This window comes from Oryza sativa, chromosome 1 (genome assembly GCF_034140825.1).
Source record: "Oryza sativa Japonica Group chromosome 1, ASM3414082v1".
Classification (NCBI taxonomy): domain Eukaryota; kingdom Viridiplantae; phylum Streptophyta; class Magnoliopsida; order Poales; family Poaceae; genus Oryza; species Oryza sativa.
In genome coordinates this window covers 17,982,981-18,007,431 of record NC_089035.1, presented here as the reverse complement: position 1 = coordinate 18,007,431, position 24,451 = coordinate 17,982,981, and the positions used below count along the sequence as shown (strand labels likewise).

Sequence of the window (24,451 nt, the reverse complement as noted above, 5' to 3'; positions counted from 1 at the left end):
GCACTGTGATTTTACTATGGCTGGTTTTGTCGATGCACTGAGGCCGGATAAATTCACCGGTGTGCATTTTAAGAGATGGCAGATCAGGGTCACTCTGTGGCTGACAGCTATGAAATGCTTCTGGGTGAGTACTGGCAAACCTGAAGGAGTTCTTACTGCTGAACAGCAGAAGCAATTCGAGGAAGCCACTACTCTCTTTGTGGGATGCATTCTTAGCGTTCTTGGCGATCGTCTGGTCGAGGTGTATATGCATATGACCGACGCTAAGGAGTTGTGGGATGCACTGAATACTAAATTCGGTGCTACTGATGCTAGCAATGATCTGTATATCATGGAGCAGTTTCATGACTACAAAATGGCTGACAACCGTTCTGTAGTCGAACAGGCTCATGAGATACAAACCATGGCTAAGGAACTCGAACTCCTTAAGTGTGTCTTACCCGACAAATTTGTGGCCGGGTGCATTATTGCAAAACTACCTCCATCTTGGAGGAGTTTCGGTACTGCACTCAAACACAAGAGACAGGAATACTCCGTTGAGGGGTTGATTGCGTCTCTTGATGTTGAGGAGAAAGCTCGGGAAAAAGATGCCGCGTCTAAGGGCGATGGTGGGCAGTCCAGTGCCAATGTTGTGCACAAGGCCCAGAACAAGAGCAAGGGGAAATACAAAGCTCAGCAGACCACCAACTTCAAGAAGCAGAAGAAGAACAACAACAATCCTAATCAGGATGAGAGGACTTGCTTTGTGTGTGGCCAAGTTGGTCATCTGGCTAGGAAGTGTCCACAACGCAAGGGGATGAAGGCACCTGCAGGGCAGACTTCTAAGTCTGCTAATGTGACCATTGGCAACACTGGAGATGGAAGCGGGTATGGTAATTTACCTACTGTTTTTTCAGTTAATCAATCTACTAATTGGTGGGTTGATACTGGGGCCAATGTACATGTTTGTGCTGACATCTCATTGTTTTCTTCTTATCAGGTCGCACGGGGTTCCACCGTCCTAATGGGGAATGGGTCACATGCTTCTGTTCATGGTGTTGGCACGGTAGATCTGAAGTTTACTTCGGGAAAGATCGTGCAGCTGAAGAACGTGCAGCATGTCCCTTCTATCGACAGGAATCTTGTTAGTGGCTCCCGTCTGACTAGAGACGGATTTAAGTTGGTTTTTGAGTCTAATAAAGTAGTCGTGTCTAAACATGGATATTTTATTGGTAAAGGTTATGAGTGCGGAGGCCTGTTCCGCTTTTCCCTTTCTGATTTCTGCAATAAGTCTGTGAACCATATTTGTGGCAGTGTGGATGATGAGGCTAATGTTTGGCATTCACGTTTATGTCATATTAATTTTGGCTTGATGTCTCGGCTTTCCAGCATGTGTTTAATTCCTAAGTTTTCCATTGTCAAAGGTTCTAAGTGCCATAGTTGTGTGCAATCGAAGCAACCTCGCAAGCCTCACAAGGCTGCCGAGGAGAGAAACTTGGCACCACTAGAACTCCTACATTCAGATCTTTGTGAAATGAATGGGGTGTTGACGAAGGGTGGAAAACGATATTTTATGACATTGATTGATGATGCTACTAGATTTTGCTATGTGTACTTGTTGAAAACGAAAGACGAGGCTCTAGACTATTTTAAAATTTATAAGGCAGAGGTTGAAAATCAACTTGACAGAAAGATAAAAAGGCTTAGGTCTGATCGTGGTGGAGAGTTTTTCTCGAACGAGTTTGACTTATTCTGTGAGGAACATGGCATCATACATGAGAGGACGCCTCCCTATTCTCCCGAGTCTAATGGGATTGCTGAAAGGAAGAACCGCACACTGACTGACTTGGTGAATGCCATGTTGGACACCGCGGGACTGCCTAAGGCATGGTGGGGGGAGGCATTGTTGACCTCAAATCATGTGTTAAACAGAGTTCCTAACAGAAATAAGGACAAAACACCATATGAGATATGGATTGGTAGAAAACCATCACTTTCTTATTTGCGCACATGGGGGTGCTTGGCGAAAGTCAATGTACCAATAACGAAGAAGCGCAAACTTGGACCTAAGACTGTGGACTGTGTTTTTCTGGGATATGCTCATCATAGCATTGCCTATAGATTTTTAATAGTTAAATCCGAGGTACCGGACATGCATGTTGGTACAATTATGGAGTCTCGTGATGCTACCTTCTTTGAGAGCTTTTTCCCAATGAAGGATACACATAGTGGTTCGAACCAACCCTCTGAAATAATTCCCAGTTCAATCACACCACCAGAACAAACTGAACATACACATGAACTTGTCTCTGAGGAGGATGTCAGTGAAGCTCCTCGAAGGAGTAAGAGACAAAGGACGGCTAAGTCTTTTGGTGATGATTTCACTGTGTACCTCGTGGATGACACTCCTAAGTCAATTTCAGAAGCATATGCATCTCCTGATGCAGACTACTGGAAGGAGGCTGTCCGTAGTGAAATGGATTCCATTATCGCTAACGGGACTTGGGAGGTGACAGAGCGACCCTATGGGTGTAAACCTGTGGGGTGCAAGTGGGTGTTCAAGAAGAAGCTTAGGCCTGACGGTACTATTGAAAAGTACAAGGCTCGGCTTGTTGCTAAGGGCTATACTCAGAAAGAAGGCGAAGATTTCTTTGACACTTACTCACCTGTTGCTAGATTGACCACAATTCGTGTGCTACTTTCCCTAGCAGCCTCACATGGTCTTCTCGTTCATCAAATGGACGTTAAGACAGCTTTTCTTAATGGAGAGCTGGATGAGGAGATCTATATGGATCAACCTGATGGGTTTGTACTTGAAGGTCAAGAAGGCAAAGTGTGCAAATTGTTGAAGTCTTTGTATGGTCTGAAACAAGCTCCTAAGCAATGGCATGAGAAATTTGACAAAACATTGACATCTGCAGGCTTTGCAGTCAATGAGGCAGATAAATGTGTGTACTATCGCCATGGTGGGGGTGAGGGAGTTATTTTGTGCTTGTATGTTGACGACATACTGATATTTGGGACAAACATTGAGGTGATAAATGAGGTTAAATCATTCTTGTCTCAAAATTTTGATATGAAAGATTTGGGAGTAGCTGATGTTATTTTAAACATTAAGCTAATTAGAGGTGAGAATGGGATTACACTCTTGCAGTCTCATTATGTGGAGAAGATCTTGAATCGCTTTGGCTACATTGATAGTAAGCCTTCTCCAACACCTTATGATCCTAGCTTGTCGCTTCGCAAGAACAAGAGAATTGCTAGGAATCAACTGGAATACTCCCAAATCATTGGCTCGTTGATGTACCTGGCTAGTGCAACTAGGCCTGATATCTCCTTTGCTGTGAGCAAGTTGAGCCGATTTACCTCTAATCCGGGAGATGATCACTGGCGTGCGCTTGAGCGAGTAATGCGCTATCTGAAAGGTACTGTGGAATTGGGGCTTCACTATACTGGGTATCCTGCGGTACTGGAGGGTTATAGTGATTCTAACTGGATCTCTGATGTGGATGAGATCAAAGCCACTAGTGGATATGTTTTCACACTGGGTGGTGGTGCTGTTTCATGGAGGTCTTGCAAACAGACAATTTTGACGAGGTCAACCATGGAAGCAGAGCTAACGGCACTGGATACTGCTACTGTTGAGGCAGAATGGTTGCGTGATCTATTAATGGATCTGCCTGTTGTTGAAAAACCGGTGCCGGCTATCCTTATGAACTGTGACAATCAAACGGTAATTGTCAAAGTGAATAATTCTAAGGATAATATGAAATCGTCTAGACATGTGAAAAGACGATTGAAGTCTGTCAGGAAATTAAGAAACTCCGGAGTTATAACGTTGGATTACATCCAAACAGCGAGAAACCTGGCAGATCCCTTCACGAAGGGACTATCACGAAATGTGATAGACAATGCATCGAAGGAGATGGGTTTGAGACCCATGTGAGTTATACTATGGTGGTAACCCAGTCTATGTGATCGGAGATCCCGTGAATTAGATCCTGGGAAGAACAAACCATTAATAAACTAGAGGAGAGTACCAATATATATACCCTCTCTAAGTGAAGATGCATATACTCTCGTGAGCTGCAAGGCAGGTTGGCTATGCCTTAATGAGTTCTGTTGGCTTTAATTAGCAAAGATGTTGTCCTGCAGAGCATTCTTGAAGGAACTCACCTTTGTGAGCTTGACTGTTGGTCGCAGTCCATGAAGATTTTGGGTGAATCTTCTAGGAAGCTTACTAAAGACCTAGGAGTATGACTTATACGCTCCACCCGAGGGGTAGTCTACAGACGGTCTAGTACCAGATAAGACTTTGAGTGAAACTTGCTTGCACAAGACTTGCAATTCAAGGCGTAGTCCATTGTTCAAGTTGTGAGTAAGTGTAGCTTGGAGTTCTAGGTGGATGTTCAACCTTAATTGGTCTCCATCGAACCGCTGGTATATAAACAGTACATTGGAAAAGGCAAATCTCAGTGGGATTTTGAGATTTGGTGGGGGATTGTTGGAATTAATGAATGGGTCTTAGCCCACTCGAAGATTAATTCTTTGGAAAATCACAAAAGCCCACCTCATGGGATGGCATGCATGTGGAGTTTAGTACCACCTTGCTTATTCTAGGAGAGGGGGACCTCCTTAAAAGGGAGGATGCCCTCCTAGCCACTTGAAGCATGTGTGGTGGAGAGAAGAGGGGAAACACACGCGCGCGCTCGCTCGCCTCGCCTCGCCTGGCCTGGCCTGGCCTGGCCTGGGCAGGGCAGGCGGCGCGCGTGCACGACGTACGCGTCGAATGGTCCGAAAAATTGGCTCCTCACCCTTGCGCAGATGCAGCCTCTTTTTGCAGTTTTGTTTTGCTGCAAATTCGGATTCGTTTTTGTTTTGGAAACGTTCCGAAAAATCCGATGCGTGCAAACGGCGTGGAGTCCGGATAAGTTACGCGCGACTTATCCGGTTCGGTTACGCGCAGTAGAGATCGTGCGGGCGCCCTGATCAAGCGACCTTTCTCTATATAAACCGACCCGCCGTCTTCACGCAATATATGCGAAAATCAATCTAGGGTTTGCCTCCTACTCTGTACTGCGCCGTCGCTCGTAGACTACTCCATCCCGCTCGCCGGCGTGCACCAGCGATCGGGAGAGCAGGTCTCCGGAACCTCTGCCTTTGACGTCCTGCACCGGGAGAAGGCGGCAATAAGGTTTTTGGGAAGCGCTTCGCGCGACTGCTCCCTGTTCGTTCGCGACGGCTCGCCTTCCTCTTCGCTCGCGTGTTTCGTGCCTTCGTAGACACCTGCGAAAAGTTTCGACCAAGCAGCCGGTCTTTTCGTCACCTCGGTACGTGTTCAATATGTTGCGCATATTTGATCTGTTCATGTTATTCTGCGTAGTTTACATGTGTAGATCTAATGATGCGTTCATGCTAGTTTTCATCTGTAATGTCATGACTTATTTATGGAATAAATTAAATCATTATATGCCCATAATCTCAACAATCCAAAAACCTTATTATAGGCACTGTGATTTTACTATGGCTGGTTTTGTCGATGCACTGAGGCCGGATAAATTCACCGGTGTGCATTTTAAGAGATGGCAGATCAGGGTCACTCTGTGGCTGACAGCTATGAAATGCTTCTGGGTGAGTACTGGCAAACCTGAAGGAGTTCTTACTGCTGAACAGCAGAAGCAATTCGAGGAAGCCACTACTCTCTTTGTGGGATGCATTCTTAGCGTTCTTGGCGATCGTCTGGTCGAGGTGTATATGCATATGACCGACGCTAAGGAGTTGTGGGATGCACTGAATACTAAATTCGGTGCTACTGATGCTAGCAATGATCTGTATATCATGGAGCAGTTTCATGACTACAAAATGGCTGACAACCGTTCTGTAGTCGAACAGGCTCATGAGATACAAACCATGGCTAAGGAACTCGAACTCCTTAAGTGTGTCTTACCCGACAAATTTGTGGCCGGGTGCATTATTGCAAAACTACCTCCATCTTGGAGGAGTTTCGGTACTGCACTCAAACACAAGAGACAGGAATACTCCGTTGAGGGGTTGATTGCGTCTCTTGATGTTGAGGAGAAAGCTCGGGAAAAAGATGCCGCGTCTAAGGGCGATGGTGGGCAGTCCAGTGCCAATGTTGTGCACAAGGCCCAGAACAAGAGCAAGGGGAAATACAAAGCTCAGCAGACCACCAACTTCAAGAAGCAGAAGAAGAACAACAACAATCCTAATCAGGATGAGAGGACTTGCTTTGTGTGTGGCCAAGTTGGTCATCTGGCTAGGAAGTGTCCACAACGCAAGGGGATGAAGGCACCTGCAGGGCAGACTTCTAAGTCTGCTAATGTGACCATTGGCAACACTGGAGATGGAAGCGGGTATGGTAATTTACCTACTGTTTTTTCAGTTAATCAATCTACTAATTGGTGGGTTGATACTGGGGCCAATGTACATGTTTGTGCTGACATCTCATTGTTTTCTTCTTATCAGGTCGCACGGGGTTCCACCGTCCTAATGGGGAATGGGTCACATGCTTCTGTTCATGGTGTTGGCACGGTAGATCTGAAGTTTACTTCGGGAAAGATCGTGCAGCTGAAGAACGTGCAGCATGTCCCTTCTATCGACAGGAATCTTGTTAGTGGCTCCCGTCTGACTAGAGACGGATTTAAGTTGGTTTTTGAGTCTAATAAAGTAGTCGTGTCTAAACATGGATATTTTATTGGTAAAGGTTATGAGTGCGGAGGCCTGTTCCGCTTTTCCCTTTCTGATTTCTGCAATAAGTCTGTGAACCATATTTGTGGCAGTGTGGATGATGAGGCTAATGTTTGGCATTCACGTTTATGTCATATTAATTTTGGCTTGATGTCTCGGCTTTCCAGCATGTGTTTAATTCCTAAGTTTTCCATTGTCAAAGGTTCTAAGTGCCATAGTTGTGTGCAATCGAAGCAACCTCGCAAGCCTCACAAGGCTGCCGAGGAGAGAAACTTGGCACCACTAGAACTCCTACATTCAGATCTTTGTGAAATGAATGGGGTGTTGACGAAGGGTGGAAAACGATATTTTATGACATTGATTGATGATGCTACTAGATTTTGCTATGTGTACTTGTTGAAAACGAAAGACGAGGCTCTAGACTATTTTAAAATTTATAAGGCAGAGGTTGAAAATCAACTTGACAGAAAGATAAAAAGGCTTAGGTCTGATCGTGGTGGAGAGTTTTTCTCGAACGAGTTTGACTTATTCTGTGAGGAACATGGCATCATACATGAGAGGACGCCTCCCTATTCTCCCGAGTCTAATGGGATTGCTGAAAGGAAGAACCGCACACTGACTGACTTGGTGAATGCCATGTTGGACACCGCGGGACTGCCTAAGGCATGGTGGGGGGAGGCATTGTTGACCTCAAATCATGTGTTAAACAGAGTTCCTAACAGAAATAAGGACAAAACACCATATGAGATATGGATTGGTAGAAAACCATCACTTTCTTATTTGCGCACATGGGGGTGCTTGGCGAAAGTCAATGTACCAATAACGAAGAAGCGCAAACTTGGACCTAAGACTGTGGACTGTGTTTTTCTGGGATATGCTCATCATAGCATTGCCTATAGATTTTTAATAGTTAAATCCGAGGTACCGGACATGCATGTTGGTACAATTATGGAGTCTCGTGATGCTACCTTCTTTGAGAGCTTTTTCCCAATGAAGGATACACATAGTGGTTCGAACCAACCCTCTGAAATAATTCCCAGTTCAATCACACCACCAGAACAAACTGAACATACACATGAACTTGTCTCTGAGGAGGATGTCAGTGAAGCTCCTCGAAGGAGTAAGAGACAAAGGACGGCTAAGTCTTTTGGTGATGATTTCACTGTGTACCTCGTGGATGACACTCCTAAGTCAATTTCAGAAGCATATGCATCTCCTGATGCAGACTACTGGAAGGAGGCTGTCCGTAGTGAAATGGATTCCATTATCGCTAACGGGACTTGGGAGGTGACAGAGCGACCCTATGGGTGTAAACCTGTGGGGTGCAAGTGGGTGTTCAAGAAGAAGCTTAGGCCTGACGGTACTATTGAAAAGTACAAGGCTCGGCTTGTTGCTAAGGGCTATACTCAGAAAGAAGGCGAAGATTTCTTTGACACTTACTCACCTGTTGCTAGATTGACCACAATTCGTGTGCTACTTTCCCTAGCAGCCTCACATGGTCTTCTCGTTCATCAAATGGACGTTAAGACAGCTTTTCTTAATGGAGAGCTGGATGAGGAGATCTATATGGATCAACCTGATGGGTTTGTACTTGAAGGTCAAGAAGGCAAAGTGTGCAAATTGTTGAAGTCTTTGTATGGTCTGAAACAAGCTCCTAAGCAATGGCATGAGAAATTTGACAAAACATTGACATCTGCAGGCTTTGCAGTCAATGAGGCAGATAAATGTGTGTACTATCGCCATGGTGGGGGTGAGGGAGTTATTTTGTGCTTGTATGTTGACGACATACTGATATTTGGGACAAACATTGAGGTGATAAATGAGGTTAAATCATTCTTGTCTCAAAATTTTGATATGAAAGATTTGGGAGTAGCTGATGTTATTTTAAACATTAAGCTAATTAGAGGTGAGAATGGGATTACACTCTTGCAGTCTCATTATGTGGAGAAGATCTTGAATCGCTTTGGCTACATTGATAGTAAGCCTTCTCCAACACCTTATGATCCTAGCTTGTCGCTTCGCAAGAACAAGAGAATTGCTAGGAATCAACTGGAATACTCCCAAATCATTGGCTCGTTGATGTACCTGGCTAGTGCAACTAGGCCTGATATCTCCTTTGCTGTGAGCAAGTTGAGCCGATTTACCTCTAATCCGGGAGATGATCACTGGCGTGCGCTTGAGCGAGTAATGCGCTATCTGAAAGGTACTGTGGAATTGGGGCTTCACTATACTGGGTATCCTGCGGTACTGGAGGGTTATAGTGATTCTAACTGGATCTCTGATGTGGATGAGATCAAAGCCACTAGTGGATATGTTTTCACACTGGGTGGTGGTGCTGTTTCATGGAGGTCTTGCAAACAGACAATTTTGACGAGGTCAACCATGGAAGCAGAGCTAACGGCACTGGATACTGCTACTGTTGAGGCAGAATGGTTGCGTGATCTATTAATGGATCTGCCTGTTGTTGAAAAACCGGTGCCGGCTATCCTTATGAACTGTGACAATCAAACGGTAATTGTCAAAGTGAATAATTCTAAGGATAATATGAAATCGTCTAGACATGTGAAAAGACGATTGAAGTCTGTCAGGAAATTAAGAAACTCCGGAGTTATAACGTTGGATTACATCCAAACAGCGAGAAACCTGGCAGATCCCTTCACGAAGGGACTATCACGAAATGTGATAGACAATGCATCGAAGGAGATGGGTTTGAGACCCATGTGAGTTATACTATGGTGGTAACCCAGTCTATGTGATCGGAGATCCCGTGAATTAGATCCTGGGAAGAACAAACCATTAATAAACTAGAGGAGAGTACCAATATATATACCCTCTCTAAGTGAAGATGCATATACTCTCGTGAGCTGCAAGGCAGGTTGGCTATGCCTTAATGAGTTCTGTTGGCTTTAATTAGCAAAGATGTTGTCCTGCAGAGCATTCTTGAAGGAACTCACCTTTGTGAGCTTGACTGTTGGTCGCAGTCCATGAAGATTTTGGGTGAATCTTCTAGGAAGCTTACTAAAGACCTAGGAGTATGACTTATACGCTCCACCCGAGGGGTAGTCTACAGACGGTCTAGTACCAGATAAGACTTTGAGTGAAACTTGCTTGCACAAGACTTGCAATTCAAGGCGTAGTCCATTGTTCAAGTTGTGAGTAAGTGTAGCTTGGAGTTCTAGGTGGATGTTCAACCTTAATTGGTCTCCATCGAACCGCTGGTATATAAACAGTACATTGGAAAAGGCAAATCTCAGTGGGATTTTGAGATTTGGTGGGGGATTGTTGGAATTAATGAATGGGTCTTAGCCCACTCGAAGATTAATTCTTTGGAAAATCACAAAAGCCCACCTCATGGGATGGCATGCATGTGGAGTTTAGTACCACCTTGCTTATTCTAGGAGAGGGGGACCTCCTTAAAAGGGAGGATGCCCTCCTAGCCACTTGAAGCATGTGTGGTGGAGAGAAGAGGGGAAACACACGCGCGCGCTCGCTCGCCTCGCCTCGCCTGGCCTGGCCTGGCCTGGCCTGGGCAGGGCAGGCGGCGCGCGTGCACGACGTACGCGTCGAATGGTCCGAAAAATTGGCTCCTCACCCTTGCGCAGATGCAGCCTCTTTTTGCAGTTTTGTTTTGCTGCAAATTCGGATTCGTTTTTGTTTTGGAAACGTTCCGAAAAATCCGATGCGTGCAAACGGCGTGGAGTCCGGATAAGTTACGCGCGACTTATCCGGTTCGGTTACGCGCAGTAGAGATCGTGCGGGCGCCCTGATCAAGCGACCTTTCTCTATATAAACCGACCCGCCGTCTTCACGCAATATATGCGAAAATCAATCTAGGGTTTGCCTCCTACTCTGTACTGCGCCGTCGCTCGTAGACTACTCCATCCCGCTCGCCGGCGTGCACCAGCGATCGGGAGAGCAGGTCTCCGGAACCTCTGCCTTTGACGTCCTGCACCGGGAGAAGGCGGCAATAAGGTTTTTGGGAAGCGCTTCGCGCGACTGCTCCCTGTTCGTTCGCGACGGCTCGCCTTCCTCTTCGCTCGCGTGTTTCGTGCCTTCGTAGACACCTGCGAAAAGTTTCGACCAAGCAGCCGGTCTTTTCGTCACCTCGGTACGTGTTCAATATGTTGCGCATATTTGATCTGTTCATGTTATTCTGCGTAGTTTACATGTGTAGATCTAATGATGCGTTCATGCTAGTTTTCATCTGTAATGTCATGACTTATTTATGGAATAAATTAAATCATTATATGCCCATAATCTCAACACTGGCAGTGAGGCATAGGCAGTACCATTGGAGCCACAAGAATGGATGAGGGTGGCGGGGGAAAGGATGCAGAATTTGCCAGAGCTATTGAAGGAAGGGAAAGCAGCTGGAGGCGGTGGAGAGGGGTGACCAATGCACGCGTTGGGAGCGAGTACTGGCAGTGGTGGTTCGATGGGAGGAGGAAGTGGATTAAGATAAGGTTATAAAATGCTACACAATATATCTTGTTGTAATCTAGCCATCAAGAAGTGACTGGTGGATTAGGAAAATACATTACAGATAATCATGTGTTCGTAGGCTTTGACACTACACCAATGGTGGCCCCCGCCATGAGCCCATTTATCCACATATTGACATCACTTAGTTTTATCCCTTATTCACATAGATGTCGTAACATTAATGTTCAAGATACTTGCTCTTCCTCAATCATTCCCTATACAAATCGCATGAGCATCGATATTCGTACAAGGGTGAATAGCTAAAGTGGTCCTTCAAGTTTCATGCAAGGATCAGTTTAATCCTTAATGTTTCAATGTACCCATATTACTACTTCAAGTTTTTATTTTAATTCAAACTTACACTACAAGAATCTATTTAATCTGTGACGAAATTTTTGTGATCAGAGATCATCACGGATATGCAACTATAGATACAAGGCCCGTAATACCGTAACAGTTTATCAATTTCATCATAAACCGACTCAAAATCTGTGGCGTTATAGAAATTTCGTTGCGATTTACAAATATAATATTAAATACGTAAATTTTGTGAAAAATACTACTATCACTTTATCGGATGAAGAAATGATCATTGATGTTGATAAATTTTTCAGTTGAAATCATTTAGTATTTGAAAATGTTGTTTGAAGTAGTCATAATTTGAAATTCAAATTCAAATTATTGAAACAGAGTCATATAGCAAAATGACCAAAACAAAAGTTGTAGATATTGATAATTTATACAATTTTGTTGTTGATGACTTTTTCAGTTGAAATCATTTATGATTTGAAAATATTGTTTGAAGTTGTCAAAATTTGAAATTGAAATTCAAATTATTGAAACAGAGTCATATAGCAAAATGATCAAAACAAAAGATGTACATATTGATGATTTATACAACTTTGTTGTTGATGACTTTTTCAGTTGAAATCATTTAGTATTTGAAAATGTTGTTTGAAGTTGTCATAATTTGAAATTCAAATATTATATATGGAGAAATAACCAAAATAAAATTGGTAGATCTCAATAAGTTATACAACTTTGTTTTTGACAACCTTTTCACATAAGTTCATTTAATACGATTTTTTTGTGTTACTTCACAATGGTACAACAAAATAAAAAGAAAAAAAGGTTAAACAGAGATGGAATGAAACGAGGCCTGTTACGGGCCAGCCCTTTTGCACCTCCCTCACTGATAAGTCCATTTTGCCTCCCTCCTTTCAATTAATTTCAAAATATTAAAACTTCGAATCGAATTTTATTATACTAAATGAACTTATATGAAAAGTTTGTCAAAAAAAAAGTTGTATAACTTATTGATATCTAACTATTTTATTTTGATTATTTCTTCATGTGAGTTTGATTGACCTATATAAAATTTGAATTTCAAATTATGACAACTTCAAATAACATTTTCAAATATTAAATGATTTCAACTGACAAAGTCATCAACAACAAAGTTGTACAACTCATCAATATATACAACTTTTGGTTTGGTCATTTTACTATATGACTCTGTTTCAATAATTTAAATTTAAAATTCAAATTATGACAACTTCAAACAACATTTTCAAATACTAAAGTTTTCAATACCTGACCTTGATGGTAACCCTAGCGCGATGTCTTGCTACAAAGTGTGGAGTCATTCAGAAAAACTCCTAATGTTCCGCCTCCCTCATCTGCTTAGAAAACATGTCTCAACAGGAGCTATGGAGCCAACGGTATTTCACGTGGCTCAACCTTGATGGTAACTAGCAAGACATTTGCTAGTTAACCACACTACCACAGTATATATTGACTTGGGCTACCATCAAGGAGGCGCCGCAGGAGGTAGGCGTGGAGCCAACGGTGAAGGAGCGGCTGCAGAGCATGCTGGAGCGCATCGTGTTGCAGTCGCAGGTGCAACGTGGGGATGGGGAGCTGCTCGTCCAGGTGTAGATGCCGACGTGGTGGTGGTGGGGTGCCCACAACGAGGGGGGTGGGTGGTGTCACGCCTCCAAGTTAAATCGTCCGAAGAAATTGTTTTAATTAAGCTAGAGCTAAATCCCTAATTAATAAATGCATTCAATAATTGGAAATGGCATTGTGAGATTTTTCTTGGGTTCCACATGTCACAATTAATTAACAGGATTTTTAGTTAAATTTTCAGAGCCCTATAAATAATTTTAACCAATTAAAATTCATTAACCGCAATATTTTAATCCCATGAATTCATTTTCCATTTTCCCTCCTTTTCTTTTTCCTTCTTTTTCTTTCTTGGGCCATCGGCCTGGTCCATCTCGCCCGGCCACGCTCGGCCTCCTTCTTTTTGGGCCGGCCCGGGCCCCTCCCTTCCTCCCTAGGGTCGCCGACAGGTGGGGCCCACCTATCGGTCGTCCCTAACCTCCAGCCGCCCGCGCCTAGGCCGGCAACCGCCGCGCCCACTTCGCGCCACCCCACGACGCCCGCTTCCTCCACCCCACTCCGCGCCTCCCCACGTCGCCGCCCACCTCCTCCACCTCTTCCGCACGCGTGCAAGCTCGCATAGAGGCAGGATTCATTTTTGAATCCCCTCTCTCTCTTCCTCCCCAATCCCCCACGTCGCTGGCGAAATAGGGAGGTTTCCCGGCCACGTCCGCCCCCTCCCGCACCTATAAATCGCTCCCCCGAGCCCCCTCAACCATTTTCTACTCTCGCCGTGCTCGCCCGTGCACTCTGCCGCTCTCCCCATGCCACACCCGAGCTCCGCCGCCGCCGCACCGCGCCATCGCCACCGTCGCGCTCACCGAGTCCACCCGTACCTCGGCCACCACTTGCTTGCCGCCGAACGACGCCGGAGCTTCGATTCCCTCGCCTCGCCGATGAGCCCACCATTTTTGCCCCTTTTCGGCCGGCAATGTAAGCCACCGTGGTTGTCCTCTCCGCCCTAACTTCTCTCCTCCCCTCCTCTAGGTGTCGCCGCCGCCCGTCCGCCCCTCCGCTCGCCGGGTCGTTGTTGCCGCCTTCGCCTCCCGATCCGGCCGCCGTGTCGCCGGTGAGGACTCCCCCCTCTCCTTTTCTTCCCCTTCCCGCGTGCGCCGCCGCCTTTCGTTGCACCGCCGCATCGGCCGTGTGCCGCCGCTTCCGCGCCGGTCGCTGCTGCCTCCCGCGCCGCCACTTACCGTCGCCTGCGACCACTCGCCGCCGCCGCTCCCCATGGCCGGCCGGCCGGCTTTGTGCCGAGCCGAGCCATTCCTAGTCGCCGCCGCGCCGTCCGATCGGCTCCCGGCCGATCTGGACTGTCGGTCCCGTGGACAGGCAGTGGACCACCTGCGTGGTCCTAGTCCACGGTTGACCGGCCGCCTTGTGCCGCCGACCCGTGGGGCCCACCTGTCTCCCTCCCCCCCCCCCCGCCGCTGACGTCGGTCCTGGGGCAATATTGTGCAATAAATCGAATAAGGATTTTTCTTTATTTGTAAAAGCACATATTATCTTCTAAAATTCAAATTCATAAGTAATTCATCCGAGCTCCGTTTAAGTCCATTCAAGTCTTAGTAAATTCATAAAAATCCCTAGAATCTATTAAAAATGGTTTTGTTTCCTGTTTCAGTAGTCTTATAGCATGTTTTGCTTGGGTGCTTTGTTTGTCGCGTAGATTTCGGCCGTTTCGTCGATCCACGGTTTCTCGAAGACGTTGCTGTGGTCTCATAAGTACGAGAGTAAGGCAAGTCATGTATAACAATTGATCATATTGTACCCAATTTACAAATATCCTGCATTTCTATTAAATGTTGTATTCTTTTACAATGTCACGTGTGATGGGTCCTATTACTCAGCCATTTATTGTTTACCTTATGCCATTGATAACTTGGGTATCAAAAATGACTAGATGTTGGTTTAGGAAAATGTTTAGTCATGCCTAGCTCAACTAGTACACAAATGGAGATCACATTATTACATAGACTTTGTCTATTAGCATAGCTTTAGATTGGTACCACCACAAATGGTGTTAGTTAATTAAAATACACTAAATGGTGTGCTGTGGGTGCATGGTTTTGCTGGTCGCACCCATGGCAGTTAAGGACCGGTTCACGGGAAACCCTAGGAGACTTACACATATCTTTTCTGCACACTTTGTCCTCACTCGTGTGCACCCGGGAAGATGTCCTCACTCGTGTGCACCCGGGATGTAACGTCCCGCCTTCCCCCAGGCCAGGCCCGCTTACATCTGATAGCTTTCAGAGGTCATAGACTGCCCTCACAGACCAACACATATCTTTTCTGCACACTTTGTCCTCACTCATGTGCACCCGGGAAGATGTCCTCACTCGTGTGCACCCGGGAAGAATTTCCCGGTTGGTCACCCATCCCAAATTGCTCCAGGCCAAGCACGCTTAACCCTGGAGTTCTTTGGAGATTGGATTCCGGAAAAGAAGTTGCAACTTGTTGATATGAGTATTCTATTAATCCTATTAAGCCCTAGGCCGGGATGTTACACCCTCACCCCCTTAAGAGAGATCGACACCCCAGTCGATCAACCCTAGGCCAGGAACGTCCTCTCTTGGCCACGTCCATGTGTCCAGTGCCAGCGCATGTGCCATGCTGTGTAACCACTCCCGGTCTACACCAGCCATGCGCACCATGCCTGCGCAACTGCGACACACGCGCCCGTGAAACCGCGAGAGTCGGCTCTGATACCATTTTGTAACGTCCCGCCTTCCCCCAGGCCGGGCCCGCTTACATCTGATAGCTTTGATAGGTCATAGACTGCCCTCACAGACCAACACATATCTTTTCTGCACACTTTGTCCTCACTCGTGTGCACCCGGGAAGAATTTCCCGGTCGGTCACCCATCCCAAATTGCTCCAGGCCAAGCACGCTTAGGCCAAGCACGCTTAACCCTGGAGTTCTTTGGAGATTGGATTCCGGAAAAGAAGTTGCAACTTGTTGATATGAGTATTCTATTAATCCTATTAAGCCCTAGGCCGGGATGTTACACTTACCGTGTTTACCACAAGCGGAGTGGGTAACTGCTTGATCTGAAGTATAGCTCGACCCTTTCCTAGGCATCGGTGGCGAGGGTGGGCGTGATGTAGTTGGGTCGGCCGGGATATCCGGTTGTCCAGCTGCCGGATTCACCGCGGTGCACGAGGGGATTGCTCACTGCCTTTTGAGGGGTGGGGGTGAAACCTTAGCGTGGTGTGGATGGTTAGGGGAGGGTTATGCGGAGGGTCTTGCACGATTTCCCCCTTTGTAGTATCATGGTGATACTTCGGGGCATGGTGACATGTGTGGAATCGTGTCTTGTGGGTACAGTTGTACACCTCTGACAAGAGTAAAACTATTCGAATAGTCGTGCCCGCGGTTATGGGCGATCAACCAGATTCACCATGATTAGTCTCACCCCTAGATTAGCTTAATGAACTGGTGTAGTTCAGGTGGTTGGTTGGGCCTATTGCAACGTGGTGTAGCGTAGGACAGTGATTGGTTAATATTGCTTAATCTACTGCAATTGTTTTACTGTTTTCAACTATTGCTTTTAAATGCTAGCTTTATGCAAATGAACCTTTAGCCTCCTTTGGTTATATCCTGCATCATACCTCCTTTTCCGGTATGACTTGCTAAGTACAGTGGGTAGTACTCAGTCTTGCTCTCTTTTCTCCCACACCAGAGTTGAAGTTCTTCCAAGTTGGAGCTATCTTAGAGAGGTTGGTTTCATCGCTGCCATCAAGGATTGCATGTGGAGTGGAGTCGCCCCACTGCTGAAGTCAAGCGTCCAAGTCTAGCTCGTTTTATCTTTTCCGCTGCATTTGTAATCTTTTGTATTTTTGTAAGACGTAGATCTGTATGTCAACAATTGTCGTTTGTGTACCCTGGCTGGTCCTGGACAGGGATTTAATACATATTCAGCTTAGAAATTCTGGTTCGTGAATTTCTGGGTGTGACAGGTGGGGAGGAGAAGGGCAGTGGGGAGGGAATCCGGGGTGGCCATGTGCAGCTCGTGGCATATATGGCGAGGAGAGGACGTGATGGATTGGGTGGGAGGCTGAAAGGTGATGGAGAGATATGGGAAAAAAAGAAAAGGGGAAGATGAAGGAAGAAGAAGAATATGATGCGTGGGTCCCACGTGCAGATGGAAAAGAAAATAGAAAACATGACGATAGGGGCACGGCTCTAATTTTGTAAAATTTTGATGATGTAATTATGAATAGATAAATTGTAATGACATTTATCTAAAATACAATAATTACAATGGCAATGGATCAAATTAATCCTTTATATAACCTTCTCGTTTCATTCCCACAATCCGAAACGGCGCCAGAAATACTGCTCCTACCTTTCCTACCGTGCATGAGCCGTCCCCATTCCCTAGTCCCCACCTATAATACCCTGTGTTCTAGAGTATGGTTGGACGAATTCGATGGCGAATTCGATTGAAGGGAGAAGAATGTAATGCCCTGGATTTTGAATTAATATATTTCGGGGAATATTTGAACAAACACGTAAAAGTTCAATTTTTAAACCGTTGTTTGAATAGGCGATCAGAAACCATGGATGCGCAGAGCTCGTCGAGTAATGCAAAATAGATATAAGTTTATAGTAATCGGAGTCCGAACGAAATAGCGGGGTTTGAAACGAAGTGCGCCGTTAGATCTCTTTTTAGTCTCTTTTATAAAAAAAAGAGAAAAAAAAAAGGAAAAAAAAGAGAGCGCTACAGCAGCAGCCCTAGCCGCCACACGCCTGCGTTCTTGCCGCCGCCGCTATCTTTGCGCCGCCACCACGGCCATAGCCGGGGGTCGCAGCCGTCGCCATCCATCGCAACCGGTGGTTCCTTTCCGTTTTGCTTCTTCCCGGTGAGTTCCTGCGGCTGCTCCTCCTTCTATCGTTTCCCTGTTGTTGCCGATCTGATGGTTGGCGCTGCTGCCGTGATCCAAAGCTGGCTGCTGCTGGTGTTGCTGCTAGGTCTGCCGTTGTGTGGTCAGGGAGGAGAAGGTTCAGGGGCACATGAAGAGGAGGGGAATAGAAGAAAAGGGGAAAGATAAGCAAAAATTGGGGATTTTCTGGGATTCCGCAAATTTACCTCAAATTTGTTTTTCTCCTTTGTAAGGGTAACTCCTCTTGATCCATGGTAGCTCAAATTTTCACGTGGGAATCGATCGGTTTGCCGGTCGGGTGTTTTTAGATGTTGTTTATGGGCTGACAATAGTATTTTCGCATCTGGTATTAAACCGTCGGGATTCAGGTTAGTTGTTCTAAATAAAGTTTGTAGTCAATGTCGATATGTTTTTAACGCCACTGGTTTCGCTCGATTCCGATAAACGGTTTAGGAGAAACAGAAAAAACAGTGCGGCTGCCCGGTCTGAAAATAGGGACAGTAATTAGTTTTTCTTAATCTGAGACCAATAGAGGGTGAATCTGATTTTGTGCCCAATATGAAAGATGTAGACAATTTTGCCTAGATGTCCGAAGTTGTATTATTTGCTAGATTCCGTTAGACGGTTTGCGAGTTACACATAAAACAGTAAGGGAACTACTATAGATTATTTAATACAAATCGATAAAAAGTTTATATGTTCTAGGTTATTGATTTTAGTAGATATCCCTTGTAACTATCATTAGTTGGATATAGTGGTTTATGCGTAGTTTTGCTCCACAGGTGTGGAGGGTTCCAACGTTGGAGGAGTTGAGTCGGAGTATCGAAGGACTTAAGGCAAGTACAAGACGGACTTATTTGATGGATGAACTTAGTTGTTTTTTTTTGGGTTTTACTTGCATAATTATTATTCAATTGCTTGATATTATTGATCGTATGGCTCTGATGTTATGCTACTTATTCATGTTTCAATCCATATTCAAATTCACGATGTTATTCGTGTTTTATTATTTCGGATGTTTCTGTTTACATTATTCAAGAACCATGTGTAGGCATGGGAGTGCAATTTGTATCTTTATTCATGATCCTTGAGAAGCGTTGATCACGCTTGCTAGGCTTACCGGTAATGCTAAGAGGATGTTCATACCTGCCCGGGAGGGAAGTACTATCTTTTGACTTCTTTGTTTTAGAATAAAGTAAATCCAACATTTTATATTGGTTTCATATTGCAATAAATCTGTGTATGTTTTACTAGTTCTATATTGTACTTGCTGAGTATTCTTTACTCTTGTGTTTAAATTGGTTTTTAGGTACCTAATAATATTGATCGGCATGGGATGGGAGTAGCACCCTTGGTCTACACATTATTATTGCACACTATTCAAATTTAGTTTTGGACTGTGATTATGCTTAGCATAAGTTTTGCACAGAACTTGTAAAGGTCATTTAAAGTTCTGGTCCTTATTTTCACACGGAATTTATGGAGCTAGGATGGTTTGGGATTGTGTGGGTTATGTTGTCTTTGAGTTATCTTATATTTGCCTGCCGAAATTTCTAAAAAACTTGTGAGTTAGTGGTTTTGAGTGTATTTTTGTGTGGCACTCTAGGTACGTGGTTACCTGGGGTGTTACACCACCACCTACGCGGTCGACCGCCGCGCCGTCGCCGCCGCCATTCCGCCCACGCCTACCGAGCTGCCGCCGCCTCACGTACGCCAACAACGTTGTCGGCCCTATCCCCGTCAGGCACGCACACGCAACGCCGCCCCCTTCTTGTATACTACTCCCTTACACTATGGGACAGAGAGAGTATTTGTCGATTTTGTTTTTCTTTTTAAATTTTATTTATTTTAGCCCATAGCTCCGTCAAAGACACGGAGAAAAGAACAAACACGAGAGAGAAGGGGGGAAAAGCAGCAACAACAAGAGGAGGAGGCGCCGCAGCCGAGACCCCAGTTCCGATTGATCTCCGGTTCCCAGATCGGCCAGGTTTGTCCCCACCCCCCCCCCCCCCCCCAATTCGCCTCCTGAATCCTTCTTCCCCCGCCCGGTTTCATCCTGATCGGTGCCCGTTTCATGCTGTTCCGTGCGCGGATTAGGGTTCTTGTGCTAGGATCTTTGGGGGGTGGGCTGGTGTTGCTTGATGGGTTTGTTCTTTCGTGTGTGTGATCTGCCGTGGAAGGAAAGAGGAACAGATTCTTCTCCTGAAGAAACCTTTACCATTTCTGTCTGTGGGATTGGCCCATGGGAGAGGGGGGGTGTAGAATAGTTATTCTAGGGGATATATATTTGTATGTATAAATACATATATGTATTACACACATATAAATTAAAGCACTTAACAATTTATGTGCATATATTACCAAAATATATATTTACACTAAACTAAATGTGTACATATATAAATATATACATATATTTACAATTCCTTCGGACCCTAAATATAATGTTTCTATCATATGCTCGCTAGCTACGACTTCGACGCCGGTGTTATCTCAGAAGAAGAAGGACCGACGGTATGAATTGTCGATCCGTCGTAGTAGAATTCACCCTCGGGATCAAGGATTTGTTCGTTGATGAATCCCATCAGTTGTTCTTGAACAGCCGTGATAAAATCCACTTCATCTTCTTCCATTTGAACCCCTAGCTCTTCGTGCAATGCCCAACACTTATAGCTAGGCATGAACCCCGACTCAAACAAGTGGAAATGAAAACTTCTTAATGCAGAATACTCCTTCTGGTTTTTGCACTTATTGCATGGACAACAGATAAAACCCTTATGCTTGTTAGCATCGGCCACTCTCAAAAAATAATGCACGCCATCAATAAACTCTTTCGACCGTCCTGTGCTGAAATATATCTTACTTGTATGGGAGCTATGGAGTTCAATTATATCTGCTCTAGTCAATGTGAGAAATACAAAACCTGTCGTATTAAACATTTTTGAATGACTCCTAATAGAAGATAAATGTGTATGGAGTTCGACAGGTTTTCTAGTAAAAGATTCATATGCTAGCACCGGACAGATATATCCATGAACCCATGTCGACCAATGGGGTTCCACCACGCGCCTATATATAATTGAGGTCTTCTTTCCCTTTGCCTCAACTCCACGCGAAGGGAAAAAGTCTTCCTCCTCACGAATCCCACCTCAATCTCCATTTGCGCCGATCCCTCGAGAGGCAGCTCCGATGGCGCCCAAGGCAGAGAAGAAGCCGGTGGAGAAGAAGCCCAAGGCGGAGAAGCGGCTGTCGGAGTCGAAGGCGTCGTCCAAGGAGGGCGGCGCCGGCGACAAGAAGGGGAGGAAGAAGGCGAAGAAGAGCGTCGAGATCTACATCTTCAAGGTCCTGAAGCAGGTGCACCCGGACATCGGCATCTCCTCCAAGGCCATGTCGATCATGAACTCCTTCATCAACGACATCTTCGAGAAGCTCGCGCAGGAGGCCGCCCACCTCGCCCGCTACAACAAGAAGCCCATCGCCACCTCCCGCGAGATCTAGACCTCCGTCCGCCTCGTCCTCCCCGGCGAGCTCGCCAAGCACGCCGTCTCCGAGGGCACCAAGGCCGTCACCAAGTTCACCAGCAACTAGCCTTATCTCTCTAGGGTTTCGCCGCCATATGCTTCTCTCCTTCCCTTTCCCCTCTCGTTTGCTAGGTGGCAGTAGTTGCAAGCTTGTGTTTGCTTTGTAAATTGTGCTTGATCATAATGGACAGCTTGGATTTGATGTAATAGACGTGGAGTGTTATTTACTGTCGGTGGCTGATTCGCATCTCGTGTTTTTTTCTCTCTTATGCGATTGCAATTTGGGGATCTAGGGTTTGAGGCGGGGGGCTCTGTACTTCTGGAGATGATGCTGCGAGGTGGGCGGCTGGCTGGCTTGGCCTCTCGGATGGTTGGAGCCAAGCCTTTCAGCACGGAGATATTTGTGAGCAGTAAGTAATTAATTTTTCGCCGCCTACGTAATCTTGTGGTTTGCTGCAAAATGTTTGGATCTGTGTGAGCCTGTGATGTGATGTCCTGCTGCTTCACAGTTTCGCTTGTCATGATCTGTCCGTCAGAACTTCATGAGTGATGATCTGGTGTGATTCTGGGGGGTGTGGTGGATGAAATGAGCACTAAATGGTGTGTCCTTTAGCCCTTCTTTTTTTCTGAATATGATATGGTGGATGAAATGAGCACTAAATGGTGTGTCCTTTAGCCCTTCTTTTTTTCTGAATATGATAGATATGGCATGCCAGAAGTTGTTGAGGCTTGGTGCTTTCAGAATATGATTCCTTTTGATTGCAACAAAGGATCGATCAGAGGATGCTTTCTAGCGAGTTAGGGAATTACAGCCTATAGAAACATAGCTAGCTATTGTTATAGAGCTCATAGTGTTTGATAGATGCTTATTTATTCTCTTGGTGATAGCGGTACTTAGAAGTCCCTAATCTGTTGAGCTTGTGAGATGCTCACCTGTTCACATTGGACCATGAGTAGAACACATAAATTGCCTGTAGATATTCTGCTATCTATGCAAGCTAAAGCCATGTAAGTTATGTTCTTAGTGGATTGTCCACTCATTCTATCATGTTTTGATGTTGATTGCTTGTACAGCTTAAACATTCATTCACTCATTTTGGGATTTTGTAGGGCTATCATTTTACACAACAGAGGAAGAACTTAAAAATGTCTTCTCACCATTTGGCGCTGTTGAGGAAGGTACCAGTCAGTAGTCACATGATTTTCAGCACAGGGCAATTTAAATCCTTGTTGTTGCTCTTAATTGGCATTCAAGTTTCACTCTGCTTTATCTACCTTATCAAGCGTAGCTCGATTGGTGAGAGACAACCAAACTGGAAGGCCAAAGGGATTTGGTTTTGTTAAATATTCTTCTCAAGCAGACGCAGAGAAAGCTGTTAAGGCAATGGATGGACGGGTATTTGCTCTGCTCATCCCCTATCTTGCCTATGACCCGCAATTTACCTTTCTGATGTTAGTTTTGATTCTTCTTTATCTGAGAAGAGTTCTGAAAATCTGTATATAGTACTTTCTACCTGGTTTTCAATTGGAATTGAAGGTACATGCACACCACACACACATTTCTAGCTTAATTACTTGAAGCCTAGAGTGGTTTATTGTGATTCATGATAACACCTACCCTCGTAGATTGAGTGGGCCTCATTTGTGATGTTATCTCTGATCTACTTCAGATACTAAGGGGATAAAAAAAATCCACTGATACAAACAACTAAATTAGATGAGGCACTTACCTGGACAACTGAATGAAAAGGACAAGTTGACTGCAGAACTGATCTCTCCGCTGATTAGACTCTTTACAAACAACTACATTAGCTGAGGCACTTACCTGGAGTACTGAATGAAAAGGACAATTTGCCTGCAGAACTGATGTACCTAATTTCAAGATATAATGTGTTGCATGTTTGTAATCTTGGCATAACTGCATGGTGTGGAACAGAACTAATTTTTGTAGTTCTATGAGATTGAGACACTAAGTAGAGATTTATAGTATTTTACGTTCAACCCAGATTGAGAACTTGGCTAGTTTACTGTAAAAATCATGTGAAGCAAACTTTTTGCTGCCTTTTTCTGTAAAACCATGTGGACCAAACTGTGGGGTTTATTTCCTTCTGTGAGGAACATTGTGTTGCTTATATAGTTCTTTTTATTCTGTTAATCCCAAAGAAAATATCTTCTAGATTGGCCATAAACTTTGAGATTAGATATCATCTTGCTAGCATGTTGGCCCTCCACCATTTTGTCACTGTAGAATGTTGTTTTTATTTTGGGATTGTGACGTGTGAGTATTCATTCAGATCTTTCTTCATGTGGAAATGATTCGTATTCAGCATAGATTTATACTAAACCAGCCTTCTTATTTCCCCTGATTGGTCTGTTTTATTGTAAGACTAAACTTTCAATAAATCTTTTCTTTGGCAGATCATACGTGGAAGACTAATTTTTGTGGAAATTGCAAAAGAATAAAACTGCATAGGGCATAGTCTATCACCATCGTTGCTGAACTGGAGCAGTTTTCCTGCCTTAAAGCGTACTCGTACATGACTACATGGCTAATCTGGCTTAGTTCCAACAAGACCTATGAGCACTTCTCCCGGCCTGAATGCGTACTTTTGTGACTTCTGTTGAGCCAAGTATTGGTTTGCGAACAACATTGTTTGTTTTTTAAAGACAAAGAAAGCTTTCAAACAGGAAAATTGTTGTTGGAAGGTTAAGTTGAATTTATGAACCCGAGCTGGAAGGTTATATATGCGTAGAATGCTGGATGACCCATATACCCGCCCCTGCTCCACTAGCTAGTGCTTCCACCGTTTTCTTCTGTGTCATCTATAAAGCGATATTGTTTGAATTTGATCTGAAAAGTATTAAAGCCGTTATGTATATCCGATGAACTGGTTTTGGATGGCTTTGTGCCCTACGTCAGAGTAACG

General features: G+C 44.8%; 2 protein-coding genes and 2 long non-coding RNA genes across 22 annotated transcripts; all 4 read left to right on the top strand.

Moving 5' to 3' along the window:
* Positions 1-1,330, top strand: LOC136356108 (uncharacterized). Its single transcript, XR_010740807.1, has 2 exons — positions 1-867; positions 980-1,330. It is a non-coding gene; the product is annotated as an uncharacterized lncRNA (long non-coding RNA).
* A 4,156-nt stretch (positions 1,331-5,486) lies between these two features.
* Positions 5,487-6,836, top strand: LOC136355916 (uncharacterized). The gene is made up of 2 exons (XR_010740495.1): positions 5,487-6,353; positions 6,466-6,836. It is a non-coding gene; the product is annotated as an uncharacterized lncRNA (long non-coding RNA).
* Positions 6,837-17,833: 10,997 nt separating this feature from the next.
* Positions 17,834-24,407, top strand: LOC9269210 (glycine-rich RNA-binding protein 4, mitochondrial). 19 transcript variants are annotated; one of them, XM_066307246.1, is made up of 9 exons: positions 17,834-17,982; positions 18,092-18,231; positions 18,786-18,839; positions 19,610-19,747; positions 19,856-19,990; positions 21,818-21,934; positions 22,635-22,703; positions 22,814-22,920; positions 23,943-24,293. In XM_066307246.1, the coding sequence occupies exons 6-9, from the start codon at positions 21,850-21,852 to the stop codon at positions 23,985-23,987; spliced, it is 306 nt and encodes a 101-aa protein (XP_066163343.1). In that variant the 5' UTR covers positions 17,834-17,982; positions 18,092-18,231; positions 18,786-18,839; positions 19,610-19,747; positions 19,856-19,990; positions 21,818-21,849; the 3' UTR covers positions 23,988-24,293. The 19 variants fall into 19 exon arrangements, 18 of the variants coding, with proteins under 18 accessions (XP_066163343.1, XP_066163336.1, XP_066163328.1 ...); XM_066307239.1 differs by having other exon boundaries at positions 18,092-18,237; XM_066307231.1 differs by having other exon boundaries at positions 18,066-18,231.
* On the top strand, positions 20,319-21,774 carry LOC136356920 (histone H2B.1-like). The gene has a single exon (XM_066311498.1). The coding sequence runs from the start codon at positions 21,193-21,195 to the stop codon at positions 21,499-21,501; it is 309 nt and encodes a 102-aa protein (XP_066167595.1). The 5' UTR covers positions 20,319-21,192; the 3' UTR covers positions 21,502-21,774.
* Positions 24,408-24,451: the final 44 nt, after the last annotated feature.